This window comes from Leptosomus discolor, chromosome 1 (genome assembly GCF_034619465.1).
Source record: "Leptosomus discolor isolate bLepDis1 chromosome 1, bLepDis1.hap2, whole genome shotgun sequence".
Lineage (NCBI taxonomy): Eukaryota > Metazoa > Chordata > Aves > Leptosomiformes > Leptosomidae > Leptosomus > Leptosomus discolor.
The window spans coordinates 96,837,131-96,858,646 of record NC_141391.1 but is presented as its reverse complement, the minus strand read 5'-3'; the positions used below and the strand labels follow the sequence as shown (position 1 = coordinate 96,858,646).

The 21,516-nt window shown below is 36.3% G+C and overlaps 1 protein-coding gene across 10 annotated transcripts in view; it reads right to left on the bottom strand.

The window, feature by feature from the left end:
* Nucleotides 1-237: 237 nt before the first annotated feature.
* Nucleotides 238-21,516, bottom strand: part of KDM6A (lysine demethylase 6A) — a 157,800-nt gene continuing 136,521 nt past the window's right edge. For 7 of the 10 annotated variants that reach the window (XM_086477448.1, XM_086477463.1, XM_086477476.1 and 4 more), the window contains 12 exons: nt 21,004-21,133; nt 19,381-19,486; nt 18,432-18,637; nt 16,125-16,189; nt 15,950-16,024; nt 13,952-14,100; nt 12,825-12,939; nt 11,316-11,503; nt 9,922-10,063; nt 4,385-4,511; nt 3,284-3,454; nt 238-958 (listed from right to left, as the gene is read on the bottom strand). In XM_086477448.1, the coding sequence (XP_086333574.1) occupies nt 929-958; nt 3,284-3,454; nt 4,385-4,511; nt 9,922-10,063; nt 11,316-11,503; nt 12,825-12,939; nt 13,952-14,100; nt 15,950-16,024; nt 16,125-16,189; nt 18,432-18,637; nt 19,381-19,486; nt 21,004-21,133 (1,504 nt within the window). In that variant the 3' untranslated portion in view covers nt 238-928. The other 3 variants (XM_086477439.1, XM_086477456.1, XM_086477432.1) reach the window with 2 other exon arrangements.

Sequence of the window (21,516 nt, the reverse complement as noted above, 5' to 3'; positions counted from 1 at the left end):
TATATATATCAGATTCAAAAAAGAACAAAAACTGGGCACTGTACATAAAATCTTTTTAAAACTCAAACAATAGAAAAACTTTAAACATTAAACAATTTTAATAAAAGTTTCTGTACAATGCTAAGCAGTTTTATTTACATATAGAAAATGTAATAGGAGTAGTGTTTGAAATTACAGAACTCCTTAAAATTTCAATGGCAGGTAATCTGGAAAAAATAACAGCATTCCATTCACAAATATTTTCAAGCAATAAATATGTATTTATAAATAGTGTAAATTTACATCAAGATTAGAAACAAAAATCACAAATCTGAAGTTTATTCCTTAGTCTATGTGCAACCCATTTATCTTTGTGACTTGGCTGTTAATTGTTTTAAATTTTATTTAGGAACCAAAAGTGTAACCGTCATGGTTTCAAAACAAGACAGAAAAACATAAAAGCAGTAAAAAATTTATATCACCTAACTCTTCACATTAAAAAAAAAAAAAAAAAAAGTTGCCCAAAGAAAGACTTAAAATTTCTAACTACCTTACAAAGAAATGACCAGCTAAGCTAGTACTTTTTCCAAGGGAAATTCTGAAGGGGAAAAATGGATGAAACCAACTCATCAGCCCAGAAAACAGAGAAATACAAAAGAGGTGGTCTTCAAGTCAGTAGTCTGTATAATGTTGCCAGTTTTGTCAGATATATACAAAACATGGAATTATTTTTTTGAAGTACAGCTGGATGAGCTTTATTTGTTTTGAGTTCTGGAGTAGGAGGCAGTGCTCTCTCCTGTCCAGTTGGTTGACACTCCGCACTTGGAAGGTTGCATAGACACAGCTTTCAGCCAGCAGCCTTACGGGATAGCTACAAAAATCAGTGGTGCAGAACTGGGTCACTTCCTGAATATCAGAAAAGTTTTCATTTAATGTCCATGAAAAAATGTCAAGATGAGGAGGATGGCAATGGAGGAGCCTGAAAAAGAAAACATTAAATTACCTTTTCTACAAGGGTGTAAAACTCAGTTGTTTAACCAAGACCTGCACAAACTGTAACCATGAGAGTTTGAAGTCACACACACTACTGTTTTTACACTTCAGGACTCTTTCGAGCGGGTATTTTTTCTGGCTCACTCAAATACAACGTGTATTTTACGGCTACTCTGCATTAGGATTCTGGCTATACTGCAGACTGGAGTGTGCTGCGGGGATGTCTATGTTAATACGGTATGAGCTGCTAAATCAAGTACCACCGTGGCAGCAGAGAGCTCCATGTGGGCTCAGTATAGATGTATCTTTACAGACTCTAAAACAGGGATTCTCAACCTGTTTACCAATGGTGGGGGGGAATCGTCCATTTGTGGCTCTCCAAATGCCTTGTGGGCTTCACTTTTTTTCCCCTCTACCTAACAGTAACATACAACCCTGAAGTCAGGGCATCTGTGGAAAGGGTCTCAGATTCTCTGACATGGGGACTAAGCTGTTTGTTTGTTTTTTAATCCTGGAAGACAACATCAGAGTGCCTCAAGAGTGAAGTAAGCTAGGTGTCTTGTACCCGTCTTCCTTCAGGAGACAACGACTAGAAGATACCTAACTATTTCCCAATATTGCACTTTGTGGCATCACCATCAAAATAAATACTAAATCTTTGATGGCATTTCCTTCTCTTCTCCTGTTCACCAGTCCTGCCATGATGCAGAATCCCTTCAGGAAGCTGGTCTCACTATCTTCAAAGACACTTTAAATCATACCATAGCACCCACCTATGAAACACTAACACTAGCTGATCCCCATGTTTGCTCCCAATACTCTACCCCAAACACAAAGTCTCTCTGTTAGGCCTATTGCACCTTTGCCATCTGAGATTATCTTTGTCCTGTGACTTGCAACAAACCTTAACTCTTCTTCTAGATCTGAGAGATGTCACTTTCAGGCTATGACTCTTCTCAATCCAGACTGTATCCCCTTTAAAAGAAATGAATGTGCACATCCATTTCACAAGAGAACAATTATTAACGCCCTTCAAGACTGCAGGTATAGTCTTTGGTGGGAGAGGGAACCACTTACAGGTTGAGAACCCTTGTTCTAGGGACAATATCATCACTGTTACCTACATAATGTTATAAACACAGACAACAAAATGCCCTTCCCTCCCCCCCTCCTTTCCACACAGAAACATTCTCGTCCTTTTCCACTCAACTGGATGACATATCTGAGAACAGGTTTTTATTTATATGCTTTTCTGTAACAGATCATCATTTCAAAATTGCAGTATTTCACAAAACATAACAATGGGCTCCTGGAAGTATGAATTAAAGTTCAACTACCTCAGGCTCTGTAGGACCAATGGAGAGAATTAAATTCAGAGGACATGGTCCTGCACTCTCGCCAGCCTCTACTGCTGAACCTTGAGGCCTTAGCTCAAAAGGTCACAACTTATCATGCTATCATTGCTGAAATATTTGTCTAAACACACATTTTCTGCAGCACCTGGAAATGAATCAAAAGGCACAGCCGTTTCTGGGCTGTTGTGTTTTAATTCAACACGAAATTCTCGTAACGCTTAGTCCAATGTTCGTCTCCTTTGACAGAAAGGCAAGGCTCATAAATAAACCCAGCATCGCTTTCGTTGTGATTACAAACAAGCCACTTTGCCTGAAACAATGAAACCTGGGTGAAATGTTAGGACAGTTGTGCTGACACACTTCAAAGCAGAAGGCTGCCATATATAGCACAAAGCTATAATGGCAAAGAGGCTTTTTGCTTTAAATTGAAACGCAAAGGAGGCCCCAAGCCAAAAGACAGAACTGTTTGAGAGCATCCACTTGCTAAGCAGAAGGACAGTGCTGATTTGGGAGGGGACGGGTGGGGAAGGGGAAGGAAGGGATCTGAGTGCATAGGATGCTCTGCTGCTATACTGACTTCATACCACAACCAATGTATTAGAGATGCTCTTGAACCTGGTGCTAGTTTCTCCAAGCTTCACTGTCCTGATTCTTCCCATCTCCATCTGATCCAGTTATGGTCTTCAGGTGATCTCTATTGGATTTTTAAAGCCACAACTTTATGAATTGTAACATCATACTTTTCCTGAAAACTCAGTGGTTATGTTCTGCAGTAAGTTACTGTACTATTTCACATAATTCTGACTCTTCAGCGTTTTGTTCTGTAAATATCACACACAACCCATACCTCCATTTGAATCAGAAAGTCTACGGTACTCATACAACGGAGTACCAAGACAGTCTACAACTGCTTTGCAAATAATGTATTTATGCACCCACTTATGAATTTGACTTACTAATGTAAATTGATCATAGACTTGCATCAAGTCCTCCATTTTGTACTGTTCTAGCACCACAAAATTTTCCAGGTTCGTGCTTATCTTTCGTGCACAGTCTTGGCAATGTACAACATAGGTCTTCCGAGAATTGCTCTCACTAGTGACAAAAAGCAGATCAAAGACTTCCACCTATTAGATAGGAAACAGAAAGTCAACTGTTACAATTTCATTTTTTAAAAGTTAAACCATGAAAATTGTATTTTCTTCAAGATTTACAACTTTACCCTGCGCATGCAAAGAGAAAAATTAAATTTGTTCACAGGAAAAATCTATCCTCCTAAGGCTCAGGCAGAGAAGGGAAATATTGTAAAACCACTAGCATTACAGTTAGGATGTCTGCATGAACAGTGCTATGGAAAAGCTTTTGGTCAATATTGACAAAGCAAGATTCATACTCTGAATAGGGATTACTCAGTAAGGTGGGGATTTATAACAATTATACCTCATTTTCCTTTTTAAAATTTGTCTGCAAAAGAAGTTCGTGATTTACTTCCTTACTGCTCAGTCACATGCTCACCCTGTCCAAGAGGCTCAGTCAGAGGATAATTAGAAACTAATTTCCAGGGGGTAGGAAAATGTTCTTTTAAGCTTCACGAAATTATCCAATACTTGAAAGGAACTATTAACAGAAAGTACAATAAAAAATCTCAGCAAAAAGGAATGTCCTGCAAAGAAAGTGTACTCTCTCTGTTTGAGGGCTGTTGCTCACTTCTGAAATTAAGACAGATACACCTTTAAAATGAAGCTCAGCAGACCAAATTATATGCAGGAAGGGATAACAACTTTTTATAATAACTGAGAATTGAAAATCGACCTGGTGAGTAACAATGCTGTGGAAGTACTGTGGATAAGACTGCAGGGAAATACAGCCTATGTCTAGAAAAACAGCTTGATAAGCTCTTTGAAGACAGTACTACATCACATATATGTGCTTATAGCATATAGTAGATGCTGCAACTTAAAAGCAAAACTATAATAGCAACAAGAACAACAGAAGACAAGACAAAATTTAAATAAATATTATAGTACCACACAAGCTCAACACATATTTTTACTGACCTCACAAATGCTACAGTAATGAGCTGGCTCGTCCTTTGCTCGCCCATGCCAGACGATCTCTTTTCCTGCAGCAATTAGAGCTTCCCTCAGTGTCTGACACTGTTTGAGAGTTCTTAACAGGCAGTACCTGCAACCAAACCAGTTGTATACTCAGTTCAATATTCAATTTTACAGCAAGATTCAAGTAGGTTTACATGTCTTCCAAGACCCTGTACCAGGAGTTTCCTCTTCCTCTGCGATTTCAGAAACAGTTGGTAATAAAAATCGCTGGTCTCATGACTTAGGTAGAAGCTAGACCACATGCCTATGGACCTCTGTGTAGATCTGTTCCATTTCAGTACTGCCCCTTGCCCTGCAAACAGGCTGTGTCTTTCATTTTTGACTGGAATGCATGAATGCTCTTTTAAGCACAATAAAACAATGTGTTTTCAAAAGCAATTGATGTATTTTATATTGAACCATGAATTTATCAGCAAAAAGGTAGTTTGAACTGTCAAGTTCAAAATAACTGTTTACATTTTGTGTAAATGACTACAGCCTAATCCAAAGAACTGTTTTAACTAACGTCTAAAAACCCTATTAACCCTATTACTTCCACAGCACTACTAAACTTTCAGTTATCCAAAGTCTGAAACCCCAAGTTCTGACAGGAATCACTCTACACAGTGCAAATAATAATAATTAAAAAAAAAACAAAACCAACAAAAAATTATCGACAAATATCTTCTTCTGTGTAAAAGTAAAAAGAAGATACAGGTTCGTATTAGAAAAGGAAGTCCCTTTGTAGTGAAAAAAAATAATTAACATTAAGACTTATTTTATGAATGAAGAAAAGAACTGGTCAAATGTCGAATTAAAAATCAATGATTCCCTGCCATACTTCTGTAAAGTAGATAAAAAAAAAAAAATCTTCACAATTTTACACAGTTCTCTTCTGTACTAGAAAATGTAACTTGTTTTCTAGCATTGTGTGAGCTACATATGTTCTCTAAAAAGAGTTGGCAAAATAGGTCTCCAGATTTCTAAATTACAATGTTATTTATAATAATTTTTAGCTCTCAGCTATCCTATTTAGTTGAGCTGCAGCCTTTAATTTTCTCCTCCACAGGGCGGTTACGTTACATGCTCATTAGATGCAGAAGAAGATTGAAAAAATGTAAGGGGAAGAATAAACATTGGACAGAAAACAAAGTGCTCAAGAGTTCTATCACAATGTTTTTAACTTGATCCTTCTCCCATTTTAAAGCCTTAAACATGTAATATGTACGTTCTGTATTTTTCAAAAAATGTTTCTTTCATGTGTTTCCAAGTAGTTAATAGAATCTTAGGCTTACTTTGAGATACTCTCCTCTTGATGTTTTACACTCAGACTGTTCTTCACTAAAAATAAGTCTACGGCTTCACTAATACCCTCACTGTAAGAATAATGCAAAACCAAAAGCATGTTTCTACGTTAAACCTCATATTTTCATATACCAAATTTCAAGAAAATTAAACAGCTCATTTAGCTGCAACTCCTTCAACACTTCTGAAGTTTGATGTTAACGATATCATGATGCTAAGGCCAACCATATGTGATAGATCAGGTATTAAGTCACTTGAGCGCTGGGCTAACGTGCTTCTGACAAGCTCAGTAACTTCGGTATAGCATATTTTTACGCAATACAGGCCAATTCCAAATAAACTTAAAAGCCACCATTCTTCTCTTCTCTACTGCTGTTATCTGAAGAAGTCTTTGCGTTTGCCAAAGAGCAACTGGAAGCACATCTGCACACCTGCCACCATTGCTCTCCTCTCTTGACTTCCAAAGAATTTTCGATGTGATGTTTTCAAAGAGTTTTCTACTGTTACAGTTGTGAAAAAAGAATTGGCCAAAACATAACCCACATATAACACTGCTGCAATGTCTGCCAAAATTGCAACCAAAGCCCAAAACAATAGCTAGAAGGTGAATTCCCCCTCCTCGGATAAAAATCAGATCCTAGTAATGGCACTTGAAAATGTAAATGTTAACTATTTCATGCTGTCAAAGAATGGGAGAAAGTCTATGAACTATCACTTTGAAAATGTACCACAATTTCCTACAGTTTGGGAAGCCTGAAGAAAGCCAAAAAGGTGTCTAGCAGAGTCACAATGTGCAAGTTAAATGGTGTCAGCTTTTAGTATTGTAGGCCTGCTTTTATTCTTGTACGGTGAGAATTCAGTTAAACGAAAATCTAGACCCTACCTCTCTCTCAAATTCTTTACCGGTATGGCATAAAGAGTATGAATAAATCACGTCCAGTCAAATTCAAATATTTAAGAGAAGAAGATTTTAAAATGGACATCATCCTGATTTATTTCAGGAGGGCAGCGAGAAACCTGTTTGAATATTTAGATGTCCAGTAGAACTTTTCAAAGTGCGGGGAACCTCCCACTGGCAATACAAAACTGACCTCTTTGTATCTTTCAGTAATATAACTGCCCTACTGATACCAAAATCTGTTTTATCTGGCTTCATGATTTTGTGCAAAATCTTTTCTCCCATGCCATGTTCTTTTACGTTTCTAAAACTGTTTTTATAAAAGAACTTAGTATTTCAGTTACTGTGGAATTAATTTTTTAAGCCTTTATTACTACGTTCCCATTACCTCTAAGACTCTTCTATTCTTCAGATGCATTTGTATAAGTCTTTCTAGCTTCCATCTAAGAGGTTTGCAGTTAATTTTTCTTTTCTTCAGGGTTGTGCTCCCTCAGTCAAGTTTTAAATCATTTTGTCTGCCTGTCTTCCTGCTCGTGATTCTACTGTTAATATCAAATCTTTAAAAAAATATCTCATGAGTTTTTGCTCATTGTCTTTTACTTAACAAGACAGCACCAAGCTGCACATTAACTGAAAATATAAGGAGGCTTCAGATTTCCTCCAAAAGCAAGGTTTCCTTCTGTTTTTTCCCTACCGCTATTCTATTTCTTTCCATCATTAGTCTGGTTCCAAATATTTATACGTATGCATACATTTTAGTTTATTCCATCTGTAGTGGTTATTCTCACATAACCCAGAAAGACACATCTGTATTTATCCTTCAAATTTGAATTACAAACTACTTTTTATCATTTTCCAAGAGATACTCTTTTGTACTATTCTGATACCTAAAAAGCTCCAGAGACAGAAGTCAAACTACCTAAATACTTCAGCTATCTTCGAGGTCAATTTTAGATACAGACCTGCATTTGGTGAAAAGATGACAGCTATGTCACTGATATATTTTTTTTTCCCTGATGACAAATGAAAAGTCAGTTCTTCAAGATGAAATTCAACCAGCTGTATCAGAAATCACTGTTTCTCAAGTGTTTTTACACACATACATACACACACATATACATATGTGAAAACATATATCTTGCACATAATAAAATCCAGGAGTAGTGGACAGTAGCTACTTGCCAGCTGGTGCTGTTTTCCTGCAGATAAGCAGTCCATAGGAAAATTATGTAACTGCTTTCCTGTCTTAAGGAGATTCATGAAGGTTTCTGCATTTCCAGTGTGCTTACAAAGCCAGGGTCAGATACCAGACAGTGTATTCTGGTGACATCCATTTCTAGTAACAGCTATGCCATAACTGAGTGACAACGAAGAGCTATCTCAGGTTACTGCTACTAGATGTTACAAACTAGAGCTTATCATTGGATCTTCTTCCCTTCTGCACACATAGCGTGGAACTTGGGATTTGGCTGACAGCTAACTTGGATGGAGGGCTTATAGTAAACTGGAAATGGTTTCAGTAGACTGAAAAAAAGCAAACATATGTAAGACTGAAGTCTGTACCTGCTCCTTAGCATCTTTGTTTATTTGTAATGTACACCTAAAACGCAGGCCTCTCACTAGGAAAACCTCAGCTGCTGTCAGCCAGCAAGATAATAACAAACTACCATTTTGTCCTCTGGGTTTCTTCACAACTTTTTGAGCGATTGCCTTCGAGAAGGATGCTATGCTCAGTCATGTTTTTGTCCTTTTAAGCCTAAACCATGGCAAAAAACCCCAAACTTGTGCAAATGCAAAATACAGGTGCCAAAATATTGAAATCATATTTTGTCAAAAACATTCCAGAACTGCTTTGAGCTTTACAATAGATGCCTGCTGGGCATAGGAAAATATAGAAGTTAACTGTGAAATAAGTTTGTGGGCTCGTTTTTTTTCTTTTTTTTTAAATGGACTTTTTGGCTTCCTCCCTACCACACCCTGCTTCTATTCCCCCTATTTTTCTAACCATTCAGTTTCTCCTCTGCCTTTTATGTTACCTGGCATACTGAGTATGAGCACTAAATAGCTTAACTGAAGGGGCTGGACTGTCAAGCCTTCAGCAGACTTTCTTTACCCTAGATATTAGTTACTAGATTTTAAGGAAGTATTCACACGTAAATGCTATTCCAAAATCTGGCTTTACAGTGACTACAAACCTCCCTGTCTTCAACTTCTAACATACTTGGTGCTTATGAAGTTACCATTTCACTAATTGCACCATTCTGCAACAGATGCTCAAGCCTAAATTAAATTCCTGCAGTAAAAAGGTATCTCAGATGTCATCAAGAAATCCTGCTAAGGGGAAAAAAAAAAATTATTTTTCTTTGCCCTTTTTTTGCAAGGTAACCCACCCATTTTTTTAAAGGTCCATTTCAAGGCAAATTATAAAAGGATTCAATGCTTGTGGATCCAGTATGTTGACAGGACTAAGAAGTGCTCAAGCTAGAAGCTCCTTTGGTAGGCTTAAGGAAAACAGAAGAGTGCCGCTACCAGAGTATTCTCACGATGAGTGACTTGCTCTGGAATGCATTCCCCCACTTTAAGACAAATCTACGATATATGCTGAAATGTCCATTCACTCCTCAACCTAGGTATAATGGTGCTGCAGTATGATTTCTATTTGAAGTTGCACTCTTTAGAGAAAAGTAAAGATGCTCAGAGCCTAGAATATTCCTGCATTTTGGAATACGCGCATGAGAAGTGTCACTAACCTCAATTATCATTTTACACATCAATTCATTGTTCAGAAGAAAGAGCAAAGGGAAGGAGGCTTTCAAATTCTTACTTGCCTTTATTTAAAACATGTATACTGATCTCCAAATGACAGTGTGTGAGCACTAACTAGAAGTTCTAGAAAGGTAAAATTAAGCTTAACTTTGCTGTAAAAATGACTAAACATTCTAATTCTAATATTTGGGTTGATGACCTAATTTTGTTATTTCTTATGGTATGTACTCTGAACAGCTTTTGCCATCTAAGTCAACTGTTTCTGTAAACTGATGTATTAAGTCTATGGCATATTTAACAAAAAAGTTAAATAGATCATTCTAAAGCTATGCCACAATAAAATCAAATAAAATGTAATAAAACTAGTGATATTTATAAATGGATTATTTGAAAAACAAAATATAAAATAATTTTGGCTTGATTCTCAGGAATGGAAATGTCTTACAAAGGATTACATACAAATCAATTACTGTTTTATGCTTGAAAAGGAAAAGGGTGTACAGTAAACAGTCAACTAAACGAAACTTACTTTATCATTTCAAAAAGCTTTGGATCTGAGACCTTGATATTTCGAGCCATATTCCATGAAAGATGAACCATGGGTACTATGGACTTTACGCTCTGCAGTTTATTCCACTCGTACCGTTCTACTGCCAATTTATATTGACAGGCTATACAGAAAACAAAATTATAGAAGCAATTAGTCAAGTTAAGAAATCAGCATCAACTGGAGCCAAAATAATTGGATTATAATAAAAAAATTGTATCATTTATGGATAGACTAAATTAATTTGCAATGACCCATTCATTCCAACTACACTTGAACTGTATAAAATTTCTTTTAAAAGTGTATTTATGATGCTAAAAGAATGCACAATACCACAGCAACAACAACTGTCTGTGAAAATAAGTTACTAACAAGTGCTCAATTTCTACGGTGAACAGAGAGCAGTATTTCCAAAAGGGTTACTTAATAAAGTTTCAAATATTTCAGATTAAATAAAATATCTAAATCTGAAACGTCTGCATCTTGCTCTATTCATTCCTTATCATAATTCTACAATGCTATGGTATATAATTTGTCTTGAAAAGGAAGACTGCACCTTGAGAGATCTGTTGCAATGAGTCAGACCTTTTCATTAAGCAGCCTACTCACCTCACCCTTTTTTAAAAAATGTTTTACAAGATTTACTGCGACTGAACATGTGAGCTCTGTATCAGTCAATCATACAATCCTGGAGTTCTACTATTTATTCCACCATAATGAAATAAAGACACACCTTAAACTATTTAAGAAAACAGGAGGTTTTTTGAAGCACATTCTCTTCAAATGCTAGACAGGATCTAATTTTAGCTGTGAAATTTCCTTCCATTCTCATATCTAAAAACCTTCCAAGACCACGGTTTTAAACTAAAGCCTTCTAGAGCAGTAGGTCTGGAAAACCTAATATTCCTTTATGAAAAAAAAAATTACAACTGTTCGCCTTTCCTGATGCTTTCACTAAAGAGCAATTGGGTATCCATTGTCCCAGTAAAGTTAGACTGGACAAGTCCTTAAGCTCATATACAAGCTATAGCACAGTCTGTGGAGTAGAACAAATTTTGGGCAAAAAAGCTGAGAAATGGCCTACAGGACAGCGTATGAATTAACACCAGTATTTTATTCTGCTAGTGTTTGCTATACAACTGTAATTTATACAAGCCCATTAAATGAATGAGTGCAAAGACTGCATTCCTGCTGCTTTCTCTTCCTCTTACCAACAGAATTATTTAAAGTTTCAACACATCATGTTTTAAAATCCAGTACATTCATTTTTTTTCATCTAGAAAAGCATGGTAAATCAGTAAGAAATGGCAGGTTCTGTGACATATGTAGTATATTACCTAATTACATAGTTCAGCACGGGTACTATTCAAGCATACCTGTAAGAGGGCCAACATTCCATGCAATGTTGTTGCACCAGCCGATAGCCTGAACCCAATGAACAGTGCCAGCATTTATCCACACCAAATCCCCTGGTCTTTGAATAAACCTATAAACTGGGACATTGGCTTCATACAAATCTTCCAAGTTTGGCCACCAAGATCCCATTAGGAAATTCATATTATTCCTGAAACAACAGGAAAAATAAATTCTTCAGCATTTATCAGCAGACATATTAGTGGTTGATACTTCAACGAAATTACCTGTAAAAAACTTATCACCACGATACACGCTTTTTGCATCTAATCAGTACTGGTGCCGAATGATACTTTTTTAACCAGTGAATGATTTCATATACAGACTATACCAGCTCTGAACAATGCCAACCATGTACTCGTACTGTCGTGTATGCACATGAAACTTGTCCACACAAGCAATCTGTTGGCACCATCTCAACTGTGATCCACGGGTATATGCTATATTCATCCAAGAAATGCTGACCTTCCTGGGAAGCATGAAAAAACACCTCCATATGGACTTCCTAAGCATGAACTCTTCCACTATGGTTACGCAAAATACATACTTCTCTCCCGTTCTTGTCCCTACTTTATACTGTTTTTATACTGCATCATGAGAGATCATTTGCAATTAAGTTTTCAAAGACAACTCAGTGCCTCTATCAGGCATCCTAGACATTTTCTGAGGTTACCAAGACCTTAGTTTCTCTGTCATTCTCAGGAAGACACTGTCATGGGGGTAGAAAGACATGCCATCATCAGAGACATTGCAATTGCATCAGTGGAATTATAATTTTGAGATGGCCAATCTTTGTAAAGGTGGATGAAATAAGAACAGTTGTCAGTAGACAGGCAAAAAATACAGAGTAGAGAGACACTGAGATGAATTTGCTGAGCTCTGGAAAAGTTCTGAAGAAAAGTGACTCCACTGCAACAGCCCTAGAAGCCATTATAAAAGCATCATCGTTTGGTAATAGAGGTCAGCTTTAATCTGCACAACAGAGTGCCTAGTTAAATAGCAAGGACTATGATAGACTTTCTGACGTGGAAATGTTGCTACTACAAAAACTGGATTGATGTCACGTAATACACATCGGTAGCTGCCAGCCTACGCTTATATTAAACTTCTGATACCCCTTAATGTAGTATAAATTTGAATCTTGAACCTAGATGAGCGTTTGCTACTACCAATCTCTCACTTCTCTTATTTCCTTCATTCCTGTGTTCGAAAAACCAAATAACAGACCTAACATTAATTTTAGAAAGCAAAGCTATCACAGGCAATCCAAATTTCTGTACACTGTACAAATGCCGTATTTTGTGTAAATTCTAGATTTTGCATTTTGACTTATTTAAAAAGACTTTTCTGACTACATGGAAAACCGGTAAAATAACGTCCTCTTACAACATCCTCAGTAATTTCCCCCCTTAGGTCTGAGAAAGGCACAGAGAACTTGACAGAAACAGAGAAAAACAGCACGCCCAGCTTACTTTTCACAGAAGTCATTCATGACACCCCAATAGCTTTCAGGGACAACAAACCATTCACAGTCACCTGGACCAATATTTATATTTACTGAACAAAAGTTGTTATTTTCTTGATGACCTGTAATTTAGAGAAAAAGAAACACTCTTTATGTAAGGCTGATCCATCGAAATAACATTAAAAATGCAAAGTTATAATTACTAAAAACCCTACATTATAGTTTAAGTATTTATACATATTTTTGTATGACACTTACACACCCTATTTTGGTGCTTCACAGTGTTAAGAAACACAATTAAGCTACCAGCGACAAGCGAATTCTGCTTTTACTGGTTTGTGGAAAATGAAAAGCTGAAACTACTAATCTTGTGAATCTGACCAATACTTCAGCAGTTCCTTTTTTGTAGAAATAAATGCTTCAAGATGCTAAAGCTTAGATTTTGTGTTTTACGATAGCTCTTGACAGTCCCAGTCAAGAGCAAAACTTCATGACTTCAGGCACTGAATAGAAAGTAGTAAGAAAATATGTCCCAAAGAGCTTTCAAAATCAATGTAGAAATACCAGTATTTTATCTTCTTTTGACAGCTGGAAAACCGAGCCATAATCCCTAATGGAATTCTCTAAAGTTGTACTTCAGAAAAAACAGATCCTGAAATTTAGTCCAAATCCCTCAAGTCTCAGTCCAGTGCCCTAACACAGCACTATTCATTATGCAGGGCTGAGTCCTATCCTTAGACAATAAAGAATCTAAAAAGGTAAAGTATACTGATTTTTATGATTGCACAAGACCTACTTTGGAAGCCTATAAAAACTTTCAAGGTATGTAAAATAAAAATACTGTTCAAGTATATTAACCCCTCCTCTTTTTCCCCTTAAAGAATCCAGTACTACATGCAAGAGGTTAGTATGGTAATTACCTAGCACCGCAGAAATCCAGAAATTTCCACTATAATGCAATTCAGTACTTTGCTCACGCAGAGTTCAGTTAAACAAGAAATTAAAAAACCTACTGAATACGTACAATTTTATCATGTTTAGGCATGCTGTAAGATATGGAAAATCTGCAGCGCAGTTAAATCAATACCTCAGCAGTAGAACCTGATTTTTTTCATGCAAAAAGATTATACTCACCAGGTGTTCTGCTTCCTGGAACCTTCATGTACAACTGCACTGTGTTCATGCCCAGGATGGTATGACCAACATGGCTTAGAAGATTTCCTGCTGATACCACACGTACAAAAGCAGGAAGTTTTGTCAGTTCATGGAGTTGCAACTTCCACCTGCAGCAAAATAGCAAATCAACAAACTGTGAATCCCTAAAACTCTTAGAAGAGCTTGGGAAATACAAACATTTCCAAAAAATTGTTAGCATAGGAGGTAAAGGAGCAGACAATTTACTGCGATATAACAGCATCTCTTAAGAGGGAAGCTGAGACAATGCAATACCCTTAACTTGACAGTAACAGAAATTTAAAGGATAATTTCCTTCAAGGGTGAGCTAAAAGCCAGGGTGACTGGACTCACTCTCACAATTAGCCAGTCTGTTGCTATATTGCCAGAAAAACTGCTTGCAATTTACATCTCTGTACATCTTTTCCAAGTGAAAACAGACATGTGCTCTCCCCACACTCTAAGCCAGCCAGTCAGAAACTGTTAACCATGCTTTCAAGAGCCAAACGATATGATGCTGCAACACAACAAGAAGACTGTCTAAACACACCCTAGCCTGTGCACACAATTGCTGTGACCAAGAATGAAGTTAATGACGTGCTTGTGCTACGGAACTGAATACTTGCATTAAGAAAAACACAGATCTTCAAACTCAAAAATCCCAGAATTTAAGTGTGGAGCTCTGTAACGTCACCTAAGTATCTGTGTTACTCTTTCAATTTTAAAATTTTTCCAAATATAATCAAAAATGTGAGAGGCTAGTTGAGGGGAAAGATAATTTTGTAGCAAAAGCTGAGACTGCAGATTAGAACATCTAGCATCTACCTGGGATCCCAGAAGACGTTTCAAGTATCAAAACCCAACCCGCCATGAGCCTCGGGTTAGTTATGCTCAGGTTAATTTAAAGTCTCTCTCCCAATGGTTTGCTCAGAGTGCTAGTTTATTAGCAACAAATTTGTATCTACAGACAGAATTTTCTTTAGAAAAAAAAATAGCATAAATACTTACAATTTTATAACAATCTCTAATCACATACATATATACACACATTGACCTTTCAGAGACTATACCAGAAAAGACCTCAGCATCTTAAGCAGGCCTTACTCCCCAGTTTCAAACGCTGTAACCCTTTCTTCTGCTCCAATGACTAAGGTAGACCACATTTTTTGTACTGCAGCTGGCAGGTCTGATAGCCCAGACATGCTGGATCTTTTATGGAAATACATACTAACTAGAGATCAAATCAAATAAAAAATTATTACTGGACAACAAAACCATGCTTTCAGAGTATTTCTAATACTTTCTGATGTTTTTCTGAGCTATCTTCATCTACTCACAATATGTAGTCTAAAGAACACTCAAATTATTCCATATTTTTTTGAGGTTCTGGGAGAGGTATCAGGACTTATCCAGAGGTAAGCACTGGTCTGGTCTTTACTATACATTTTGAACCCTGTTCCTGGATAGGGAAACAAGAGCTACAAAAAAGTGGAAACAGAAAGGATGACAGTAGGATCAAAAGGAAACGAAAACCATATAACAAAAATCCAGTCAAACAAAAAAAGACAAGACCTGTAATCTTATAATTTCTGTGCAAAGACTGAAAACTTGGTATTGTCAGAAGTAGTTAAAGGTGTACGCAAACAATTTAAAGCCTCAGAATGAAAAAAAGGGAATGTGTTAGTAGGACTAAAAAGAACAGTTTCTGATGGATGTTTCAGTTCATTTCTGCAAAAACAGATATTGGAAAGAAAAGCCTGAAAAGAGATTTTAGCACGTGAAGGACTCATAAGAGTTTAAACACCAAAAGTAACAATTTCATTGTGGAAATGGAGTGTACAACTGGAATTGGGTTTACCAACAGACTGACTAATGTCCAAGAAGAATGCATCCGTTTTCCAAAAGGAGTATCATACTGTAGAATACCACTGTGAGCAGGAGAAACTGTAATCAACTTACTTTTTGTCATCTGACAGGTCGATGTTGGTCCCAAACTTGATTGTTTTAAAAGGTCCTCTTCTCCTCCTCCCAGAGCTGCACATACAAAAAATATAATACGTGAATGTGAAAATGGGAATGATATAAAAACCCCACGTAAAACCAGCTACAGAATTATCAGTTATACTGCACTTACTTATCAGATGATGTGGATTCGTTATCTGAGTGGTCCTTGTGGTGACTCTTCTTCTCATTTTCCTCCTATAAAATCCAATTGTGGACATGTTTTGGTTAATATATATAAAATATAGAGGTATAATGTGGTAACATGTTGACAAAGATAAGTGCATTTGTTTCAAGATGCTGGTACAATCTTTAAAGTATCTGTATCTAAGATTTTATGCCAGTATTACTGTTTTATCAGTCAAAAGCCATTGCAAAAAATTCTTCATGACTACAAATTCAGTGAAGCTCAGGCCAGGACAACAGAGAATGTCTACACTGTAAACCCTTCTGCTAGCCTACGTTACAGTTGCAAATGAGTATATTGGTTTGCTTCATTATGCAGGTAAACTGGAACCCAATCTTAAGGGATACCATTAACTTTTTCAGACGAGAACATTTACTTTCCTTCAAAGTCAAGCAGGTATCCTGATATGAAACTAGGATGAATAATATTTATAAAATTAATTTTATAAAATCCATTATATAAAATCTTTTTAATTTTTCAGAGCCCCATGCTATTTTAGCACTGCAGTAGCTAGGACCATGACTAGGGGAAAAAAAAAAAATCTAACCAATACTAAATGATGTAATTTGATCTTTTTAGCAGAGTGCGCATAACACCCTATTCTAAAGACTTCTTTTTTGGTGAGTATATGGACATAAAAAGAATATGAGAAAAAGGAAAGAATTGCCTGAAGGCTATCCAGAGACCTCTGGCTTTGAATGGGACTGTTGTTAAATCTCAAAGTGCCCTATGTACCTGAGAATCTCTTATTCATCCTTTGAACGAAGGACAAAGAGAAACAAAAAGGAACCTAGTGATGATGGATTTATCAAACACTGCAAGACATGTTAGAAAAGCAATGTAATAGCTGCTAGAGGAATAAAAGAAAAATGCGCACTTAGGGCAAGCCAAGAGGATTGTGCCTGCAGAAAGAAGAAACAAAGCTTTCATTTGAACACTGTGAAAAGTCACCTAAGGACAGGTCAGGCAAAGGACACATGGACACGGTCTTTCTGATTTCTAAGGGAAAAATGAAAATCATCATTCTGAAAATTATTTTGTGTATCGCATTTTTAACACCAATTTGTAACAGAAAAAAAAATAATCAGAAAATCCTGCAGTTCACTTCTTGGTGCAAATCCAAAGCTGAGGCTTTCCTGCTGACAAGCTGGTATGTGATCAATTACGTACGTTATTAAACATGTATACATATAATGTTCCAGTGAAGTGATGTTCTCCAGCCCCTCTGGAATGATGTACAAGAATACGATGCTGGTGCAACTGTTCAAGGGGCACCAGAAAACTTCAGTTGATACCCTGTTTAAATTTATTACCAGTGCAGAGGAAGAAAAATCCCATTTATGTCCCAAGCTCTTGATGACTTCAGTGCTCCCCACTTGACAATGGTATTCCTGTTTCTTTTCCTCATCCTGTATCAGTCTCACTCAAAACCTTGTGAGTATCTTCCCTTCTCTTTTCTTCAACTACTGAGTAATTTCTTCGTTTCTAATACTTTCCTCTAATGCACAACGTTTAAATTTAGAAATTTTCTTTCCTTACTTACTGAAGCCATTGCTGTTTCTGTGTAATGGCAGAGAAAACATCAATTGTCAGCTCTCCACGTTGGTATTTCCCCTATTTTCTTATAAACTGGTAAAGAATATCTTTTTGTCTTAGTTCCACCTTAGCCTTTTTATAACACCAGGTAACATAAGCCTCCAAGGAGTACCTACAGCTAATTCCAAGGACGTGCTTACTACTTCAGCAAAAATATTAAAAAGTAATACCAAAAAAATAACATTTCAAACATTTAACCATATATGTCTAAATTTCTAAACTAAACAGAAACTTTTATGTTTGGAACCCACCAAAAGACAAGTAAGAGTGTGAACTTCTAATAAGCCATATCCAACTTAACTCAGAAGCAATACAAGTTTGAAAAAAAAAAAGTGTCTTAAGCTCTAAATATTTTAATATTAATTTTGACATTATTATTATATGAAATTTTAGGCTAACGAGCTTTTAAAGTATGTAATAGCCAGGAGTTTTACATTAAGAAAATTAAGTTTTACATTAAGCATTTAGGAACACCCTATATACTATCTGACCCTCTATTCAAAACAGATTTTGTAAACTTACCTGTGCTGTCCACACTAATGGAAATGTCTCCTTTTCCTTAACAGCTTCTGTTTGTTTTCAATAGCCATTATTAATTGGTTTCAGAGTTAGTATCCAGCTTGTAAATTATAACTTAAATAATAACCACGGACTTACCCTTAAAGACTCCTGGAATGAGGAGGCCTGGTACTGTGCATATTTAGCAATTGTTGTATGAGATCTACTGCTTTCACAACGCCAGATTTTCTTTGTTCCAGTGGGGTCCCAGTTTTCATCTGCTGGCTGCAGTAGTTGTGTCCTTACTTCTACTATGTGTTCATTATTTGCTTCTACCAATGTCTTAGTAGAGAAGAGTCCTAGATCTAATAAACAGGAAAATAAAAATTCATAAATGACAGTTAAAACATAATAGTAAGTTTCAAGAAAATTCATACTTAACACTATCTAAAGGTTTAAACTAAAACATCCCCCCCGCCCCCCAAGCCTAACACAGCCCACCTGTAGGTTAATTATTAACACCCATGAATAACACTCAAGAAGCTTTTCTGCACACAACAGAAGAAGCTTAGAAAAAACTTGGCAGCTACCGTATGGACTGTTTTCCAAGAAACATTTTACATGCCTTGTATAAACAAATCTGCAAACAATGTTCTATTACCAATAATGTATTTTTTAGACCAGAGTTTTATGAATGCACTTCCACCATGTAACACATTTCCTACGAGCAATGATAGGTTTTCTCTCTGTAGAGTTCAAAACGTTGTACACAGTCAGATTATAGATCATTAAAGCACAAAGACGTGTAGCCACAGTTTTCACAGGGAAAAAAAGTCTATCTGCAAGCTCCCATATCCACAGCTCAGCTTCTCTCTGTGCTCAACAAAATCTGCTGCACTTTGGGGTTTGGGTTTTTTTGGACATAATCAAGATTAGACACAGCAGCAAACTGAGAAATGACACATTACCCTAATTACTTGGAATACACAAGTAACACAGTATTACAGAAATAAAATACCCACTTCCAAGAACTGAGAGACTTCTTTTTAAAAAAACGGTACTTTTTTTTTCCAAAGTAAAAAAACCCCAACATATAAAGTAAACTTACCTAATTTAAGCGCTCCAGCAAGGCCACGTATTACAGTAACAGGGTTGTTTGGATTTGTACAAAATTGATGTAAAGGTGGAAAGAAAGCATCTCGTTTATTTTCCAACTGCAAAATTATAATCGGGTATTAGACCTTGGGTGAATTTAGACTCCTTATTGTAAAATAAGAAAGAAGAATAATAATAATAAAAAAAGAGAAACAACAGAAAGAAGACAGGAATTTTCTCCATTTCCCTGCACTGTGGGGAATGAACAGCTACATCATACAACCTATTCCATGTTAAAAGGTGGGTTCACTCCTGAAATTAATTTGTTACTGCAATTTATTGCTTGGCATGAATTATTCCCAGTTTGCTTCAGCTTTTGCAACTCAGGTTTCCTGCAGTTTATTTCTTTATCTGACAGTAGCCTTGTTCATTCCCTAAATCTACAGAATTCTCTGAAGAGCAAGATAATATACTAACTTTCTTTTCAGACGCCAAAAAACTAATTCTACAGATAATGTATACAAGAAACAACACAATTAAAAAGACTATGCTCACAGTATATCCCATGTTAACTAGAAAGGTTGACTTGCTTTTCTTACGCTTTTGCGCACCTATGACCTCAATATTATGCTACAGTCTCCCGCATCTTCTTTTTTTTTTTTTTTTTTTAAATTGTTGTGAATCTTTTAAAATGTTGAAGACATCTCTTTCAATAAATAAAACACAATACAGAGTTCCCAAATATCAGGACCCACGCTGGTACATCTACACAGTGTGCTGCAGCGTGGTGACTTTGTACAGACTCAACAAAGCTGTGATGAACCCTTAATAAGGCAGACGAATTCAGATGCAACACTCTGAGAACAGCTGGAAGTACTATTGCTTCCAACTTAATCTAGCTCTCAGGCAGACTGCTTGTGTACTATCAGATCAAAGTGATAACCACTTCTGGTTGAACTGACCAAATCTAACTTGAGGTTTTCATGCTGGCTGTACGGACATACTGTAATTTATTCTTCTGTTATCAAGGAATTGGTCATCCTATTTATTCTTCTATTACTAAAAAGTTAGCTCAAACTCTTCATAAAGCTATTATGAAACTTTATTTTCAGAATGGAATTTTTAATGCTTGCGTCAGAAAATACTATGCAACTAAAACCTGCCTTTTCCTAATGACATTTTGTTTTTAACATCACCTCAGCCTTCATTATTATTTTTTTTAACTGTATTTTGAAGCAGATAGTTAGGAGAGTTCAGTTTTAATTACCTGCTCATTTATACCTTACCTGTCACTTGCAAAAAATGTACATACATATTTGAAATATTGTGCATTGTATCTAATGAACTTATTCTGCCAGTATTTTGAGTATTAAAAGCTAAACAAAAAAATTCTGAAGCTGTTTTTCCTCTTTTACTGAAAATCTTAATTTACAAGTACTTGTAAGAATCAAACTAAGCCTCAAAATTTTCTGTTAGGTTAGCATTTCTCCCACTTATACACTAGTTGGGAGAGCACTGTAATTAGAATTCAGCTATGAATATATTCAGCATCTTTAAAATAATTACATTGTGTAATTCAGATATCCAAACAATTACAAAAGACAGGCAATGTACTTCTACCATTAGATTTACTTACATAAATACTAGGCGTAGGTGGATTCAGCTTGTCCTTTGGCAAGGGAGGGTACGGTGGAGGTGGTGGTCGTGGAGGTGGGCATTTATCCAATAGAATACTACTGTTAGATAAGCCATTTTTACCCAGATTCCTAAAAGGAAAGAAGAGCTGCCTCTGTCAATACTTGACAAATAAAATAAATACGTATTAGTGTCATCTCTTCTGCAAAACAATGAAGTATAAGGAGAAACCATTATTCAAGATGCAAATAAAGCTCATACATTTTGAACAAGAATTCTCAGTGTATTTGCAGCCTTTCTCTGAAGATTTCCAGACATAGATAACCCACTGCATGTGTGTTAACTTTTCCTATAATGAATGACCTGAAAAATCTGCAAGCTGAGCTTAGTCTATATTCGATTTCCAGTCATTATCACCATGGAAGTATTTATTAACAAAACCATCCCTTGAATTTTTGTTTACAAAAAATGACCCAACTACTTCAAAATTCTTTCACGTGAACACTTCAAATCC